Here is a 6,298-nt window from a genome sequence, read left to right on the forward strand (position 1 = left end):
ACAAAGAAACCCCAGCCAGCTCTTGTGAGCTGAACGGTGTATGACCCAGCAGAGGAAAGTTCAGATTAATCATATCAGAAGAGGACTATGGAAGCCAGGGATCAGAAACCAGATAGAACAGCCCTTAGCAAGGTTGGATGTATGTAACTTCTGTGCTTCTTCTCCACCAACAGGTACCACTCGCTGTCAGAACCAGAACCGACGAAGTTCACGATTCCATATCAACAAAACCTGCTGTTAGTGGAGACTACACTTGCCATACGTAACACACGATACCTTCACCAAACCGCCCAGCTCACACAGAAACCTCCTGAGCACAGAGCAAAGCTGGAAAGAGCAGGATGAATCCTTGCAGCAGGCTGCAAGGTGGAGGCTTTACAGGGTTTTCCAACCCAGGAAGTTAACCCAAACTCTCTGTGCTCCTGACCAGACTCCTTACATTTGTCACGGAAAAGTGACCAGCAGAGGGGGGCAGTGGTTCATGTTCCAGAAGCTGGAGATTCACTGACCTTATGGCTATGATCCCTGCAAGGAATTTTGAGGGAATGCACTGAAAAAATAAATCTTCTATTTCTAAGGCAGCAGTGGAGTTTCCAGGATTTTAAAGACTCCCACGTTCAGTTTTCTGTTGTTTTTTGTTTTGTTTTTTTTTTAATAATCCATAAGGGCACCTCTAAGAACCAGCAGAAGAATATGGACTCCACATCGGTACACATTCAGATCTTTCTTCTAACAGTAGCCAAGATCTGTTCTTCAGGTGAAGGCAACCTCTCCCTTTAAACTCATCCATAACACACCTAGCAACCTCCTCCTAGGAGAGAATTCCAGTCCCAGCTGATCTCTGGGAAGCACAAAGTTACGAGTACACCTGATTTTGGCTTGTATGCAAATGTTAACCATTACTCTTTACAGGTTGCTACCTGTCCACTTCTTCTTTCATGTACGTAGTATAGCTGCTACCGTCGTAAGACAGGAGCAGTCCTCCATCGCTCAGCCGGTGCACATCGACTTCCACGCACGAGCTGTTCATGATGACCACGTAGGAATTGGGAGACTGCCGGGTCACCTGCAGATCCACAAGAATGGGACATGTCACGGCAGAGAAACACAGCATTGACAGTGCCTTGGTTGCCACAACAGACAAGAGTTTTCCAAGCACTCCAACAGTGGGAATTAAAGGAGAAGGACCAGAGCTGTTCCTCATAGATGGAAAAAAAAAAAGGTAAGAAAATATGGGATGACAAAGCCAAGCATTTAGCAGTCAACAGAAGCCAGAACTAATGCTGTCCACAAATCTTGGTTTAATCCTCTCACACTTAAGCATTAATGGTAGAGGTCCGATTATGGATCATACACCATTTCTCACCCCGATCTACATCGGTGGAACAAGGGATCCTATCACAGTGTCTGCCACAGCTCCTATTCGAAGCTGGGTAAATCACTTAAAGTGTACTTTAGCTGCTGTTCAGTGCCTCTCTCATCAAAGGAGTGCAAGATAAAATCATGGAGGTGCAGAATATTTATAGCTGCAAAAACCAGTATACGGTCATGTCATGAAAACCTTCACCACAATAAATTTGCCTGAGGAAGCTGGTTAAGATTGCACAGGCAATCTTGAAGACGAATATTTCCTAACTTTTGTACACTTGGTTTCACAACCTTTAAACAGCATGTCTACCATTGTTTTTTGCACACAGCAAAGGAAAAGCAACACTAAAGGGAAAAATTACTACAAATTCTCTTGTGCTGATGAAACTGGGCTCAAGCACTCCACAGAGTAGATCTCCATATTCAGAAACATCAACGGAAAGTTTTGGTCAACCAACAGGCAGTAGCCTTTGCTTCTAACAAAGGATTCTTCACCCTATGCAGAGCATTTCCTGAGCCCAAAGGGTTAAGATGTTTACAGAGACACACAGAGATATTGCAATGGAAAGATGTGATGGGGTTTTGTCATAAGGGAGATTGTACTGATTTCTTAACTCCACTAAAGCAGAAAAACTAAAACCCATACAGATTTAACTCCAGTAATTACAGATATTACGAAGATTAGGCCAGAGCAGCAATACAGACATTTCCAGCTAGAAGAGGCAAGAGGTTGGGTGTCCACACTGAGCATCGTACCTTCAGCACGTACTTTCGTCCTTCATAGATGAGTTCCACATCCACCGTGTTCAGCAGAGTATGAGCAGGCAGGACTTGGCCCCTTGAAAGAGAAGTACAGAACAAAACTGGTCTTCCAGAAGCCACAGAATGGCTATCAGGGGCTTGTAAGAGTTTGGAAAACACTGTCGGAGATGAGAGTAGGCTTTGAAAACATCTTTCTTAGGAGAGACACGTGGCAGTTTGCCAAAGCCAGCTCATCTCCCCCCAGCCACACAGACCAGCCTTTCTCTCCTCTCCATTCACCCGCTTTTGCCTTGGAGTCTGCAAAAGGAACGTTGCAGCCTGATGACAGAACACGCAGAGGGATGAGGCAGCTTTTTCCCCTGAGGTTCTGTTTATGGATGGCCTCACCAACAGGAGCCTGAGGGGAAGAACTCTGAGAAGAGCAGCCCTGCCCGGATCACACCAGGTTTAGCCTGACGGATTGTTACGACCAGTTTCCCTGCAGTGGCTGCTCTGCTTTAAAACTAGCAGGAGCAGAGGGGGTTTTCTAAGCGCTAGCAGGAAACCAGCGATTTGGAAAATTTTGTCAAATCTGGAAAATCAAATCAATCCTCAGAACAGGAGGAAGACAGTAGCTGGTGATTCAAGACTCCCTAATGCTGCCCTCGCAGCACACACAGAAAGAAGTCCATGTTTCTGAGCCATTTCTTGGAGCTTCTGCCAAAACTGCCGGAGACCAAACCAACCTGTGCTAACAGCAGGGGATGCTCTGGGGAGATGCACAGGTATCTGCCTGTTTGCCTGGGCTGGGAGGTTAACAGCTTCCTGGGGCCACAGAACAGTCAGCAGGTAACAAGGTCTGTGCATCTCTGGACTGAACTGGACTTGAACAAAGCTTGTAAATAAAAACTCATTACCCTCTGCTTATCTACCAGAGCAGCTTGTGTTTTTACCTTTCCAGAGAGTGCAGGAAGTTGGAGACGCTGTTTCGGAAGCTCACATCGGCCACATGCAGAGCTCCACACACCACTCCCAGTATGGTATCAGGCCTTTCAGCCTAGAAAGAAAGAGTACATGACACAGTCCCATCTCCTCCAGCTTCAGTCCATTCTGGACACCCACTGGAACAATAACAGCCTCAGCTCTATTTTCGGTTCACAGCCAATCCCTCTTTAACCGGTGTAACATCCCCACAAACCCTACAGAGAAGCAATTACCTCTGTAACTCCCTGGAAGAAAACCATGGGTTCTTTCTTCCTGGATCACCACCTGCATTTGCACTATCATCTGTCCCAAACTGCAAACCCAAACCCCGGCCTTAATTCACAGTAATTAAAGTTTTCTAGCCAACTTTAAGATCACCCTTCCCTGACAGGAATGACCTGGGATTTTCATATAGATAAGAATTAAGGCCAGTGAAAATGTTCAGTCATAAAGCAGTAAGTGGAAATCAGCCACTCCTAAATCCTTGTCCTCTTGCAAGCAGCATGCACCGAGCTTGCCCCCCACCCCGTCCTCCTCCTCACTCCAGTCTGTGGTGCTGTAAAACAAGCAGCTGCACCTGAACTTTCTCAGCAATAAGCCGATCCAACCAGCCGGTGTCAATGCGGTTCTGCTGGAAGCTCTCTGTCTCCAACAGTTTAATCAAGTACTCAACAGTGGTTCGGAAATCCCCTCGGATGGACAGCTCCTTCAAAGCCACCACCATGTTTCTGAAAGAGAAAAGAACACCTATTGTCTCTCCCATACTAACAGTAACGGACAGCTAGTAACTCTGTAGACAGTTCCCCATGAGCTGTTGGGAAAAAGCAGTGTGAGGGGAATAGCAGAAGAGCATGTGCTCTGGAGCAGGAGCCTATATGACACGCTTGGGAATGAAAGAATGATGATTTTCTTCCATCTGCTGCTTGTGTGAACAAGGGTCACTCGGCCAGCACCAGCTCCGAGACGAGGAGTTCCCACTGTTATCATCGTTCTGGCACCTTCCACATGTCAGAAGCACACGTAAGACAGATGTGCTCTCCATCCCACCCAGCATGGAACAGAGGAAAGGTCTGGGTGAAGAACACCATGGATGACAGCTTAGACAGTCCTCTCTTATGGCCAAATGCTTTAATGTTCCACACCACACAAGGACCCCCAATGGTTTATAAACCATTACAAGGCATCGCGCGTAACCAGTTATCGATGTTTCTCCCGTTAGAAGCCTTCCACCTGAATGCTTTCAAAGAGAGACTTCAGCACAACGGTAGCTATATCACACCCCAGCAGCAGGTACACACGGCAGAAACGAAGCAGAAAGGAAAAACAGAGAGAGAAGTAAGTGCAGAAATATGGGTACAACAGTGGATCAATGCAGGACAGAATGAGAAGCCTGACCATGATGTGGGAAACAAGGAAAAGAGAGGGAAACTTCTCTTAAAATTCCTCGAAGTGAGGAGTCTTGTTTTATCCAGAGCACTTGGGATCAAGGAGCAGGAAATCAAGCAATTTCCAAGGTTCTACCACTTCTGTGACTACTTACGAGATGGCTTCTTCACGATTTTCTCCCCAAGAGAAGCAGTGACCAAACTGAGAATCAGCAAATTCATGAAGCCCTCCTGCAGCGGCAACACTGAAATAGCCCCAGACATTCTTATTGCTGCGGAAATTCAGTTCCTGAACGGTACCAGAACTGGGCTTAAATCCCTGTAAAGACAGACAGACATTGCTATACATCCTAAAGAAAAAGTAAATAAACCAGAATTAGGGAAGTAATTAGAGTTCTGAAGGCTAAAGCACCTCTTTGTGCTGCAAAGATATCTATAGAAATAAAAATCCAGGCTGTGTCTAACCAGACTGTGCAGAACCATCAGCTAAGTGAGATATGAAAAGATTCTTTCAAATTTCTGCCAAATTTTTCAGGATCAGCAGCCGAGACTGATCCTAGGTGTAAAGCCTCCAGTTATCAGTGTGATGAGTAAACTCCAGATTTAAAACACTCACCTCATCAGGATTCTCACTGGTGATACGTGCAGCGATGACATGGCCGCGTGGACAGGGGACATGGGCCGAGTTCTCAAAATCAATAGATGCATCTCCCCATGGAGAAACACCGTACATCACTCGGATGTCCTTGATCCTGTGCAGGGGAATGCCCATGGCAATCTAAGGAAAGATAATTAAAATAATGAAAGAAGCTACCACTAAGTAAGCTTCTCTCCTGACTGAGTACCTATTCCTTGAAGAATTAATTCCACCAATCCTCTGTACAAGCCGGCGCTGCAATTCTAGTACAGCAAACACACACGCTTGTGTCCTGATGCGCGTCTTCTCCACTGGCATGTCTTGTAACGTTCCTATTTCTCAGAGCCGAGGAGCTAAGGGTAATATCCACCTGAAGTCCTTCAGCCAGTACTTTCCACTGACTGACCGAAAGGCTTCAGAGAGAACCGGCCAGAGCTCGGTCAGCTGAGGATGGGCACCATTAGGCCAGTTAAAAATACGCTAAGGTCCCAGTGAGACAGAAAGCCCCTAAATGGTTATCAGAACCTGGAATTCTGCAGTTACAAACTGCGAGAGGGTAACCTGCAGACCTGGCTGGTGGCTGTATCCTCATGGAGTAAAGTCCTACTTGTTCTGTTCGTTAGCTGGGATCTCTTTCACAGCTACAGTTTCCAAAAGGCTGAGCTTTAGCTTAACCATTTATTGCAGCTGTTTAACAGCCAGACACCAACAGATGAAAGACCAAACCACATCGTTCAGTGACATTGCAACTAGCACCGGTGTTAAGGGTCGAGGGCCCGAAGTAAAACAACCTCTCGAATTACCTTAACGAATAAATAAGGACAACAGTGTCCAAACAACGAGGAAAGCATCTGACCAGTTACAAAACTCTCAAAGCCTGGCAAATACAGACACAGAGTTCCTGGAATCACCCGCTGAGAGAAGCTCAGGCCAAAGCCAAACAGTCTCATTACAAAACAGTGATGCTCCTCCTCAGCAGCCTACACAGCATCCCAGTTCAGCTGTCTCTTTTTTCTACCATCTACCCAAGAAACTTCAAAATGCAAACAGCGGGGAGAAGAAAAAAACTAGAAAGAAAACAAGAGGGTAAGAATAGGAGGGCTGAGAAAATGAGAGTAGAAAAGCACTAGAGCCCCTAGTGTGGACTAAGACAAAAAGGGAAAGATGCCTTTGGCATCCATTC

The 6,298-nt window shown here is 46.1% G+C and overlaps 1 protein-coding gene across 1 annotated transcript in view; it reads right to left on the bottom strand.

Moving 5' to 3' along the window:
• The window catches only part of LOC104494338 (acetyl-CoA carboxylase), a gene marked incomplete at its 3' end in the record, with an annotated part of 117,946 nt that overhangs the window by 91,762 nt on the left and 19,886 nt on the right, over positions 1 to 6,298 (bottom strand). The window contains exons 12-17 of the mRNA XM_010137154.1: positions 5,095 to 5,256; positions 4,634 to 4,797; positions 3,671 to 3,821; positions 3,063 to 3,166; positions 2,125 to 2,206; positions 921 to 1,066 (exon numbers count right to left, since the gene is read on the bottom strand). Of these exons, the coding sequence (XP_010135456.1) occupies positions 921 to 1,066; positions 2,125 to 2,206; positions 3,063 to 3,166; positions 3,671 to 3,821; positions 4,634 to 4,797; positions 5,095 to 5,256 (809 nt within the window). The remainder of the gene's footprint in view (positions 1 to 920; positions 1,067 to 2,124; positions 2,207 to 3,062; positions 3,167 to 3,670; positions 3,822 to 4,633; positions 4,798 to 5,094; positions 5,257 to 6,298) is intronic.

This window comes from Buceros rhinoceros, unplaced genomic scaffold, assembly GCF_000710305.1.
Source record: "Buceros rhinoceros silvestris isolate BGI_N320 unplaced genomic scaffold, ASM71030v1 scaffold12455, whole genome shotgun sequence".
NCBI lineage: Eukaryota > Metazoa > Chordata > Aves > Bucerotiformes > Bucerotidae > Buceros > Buceros rhinoceros.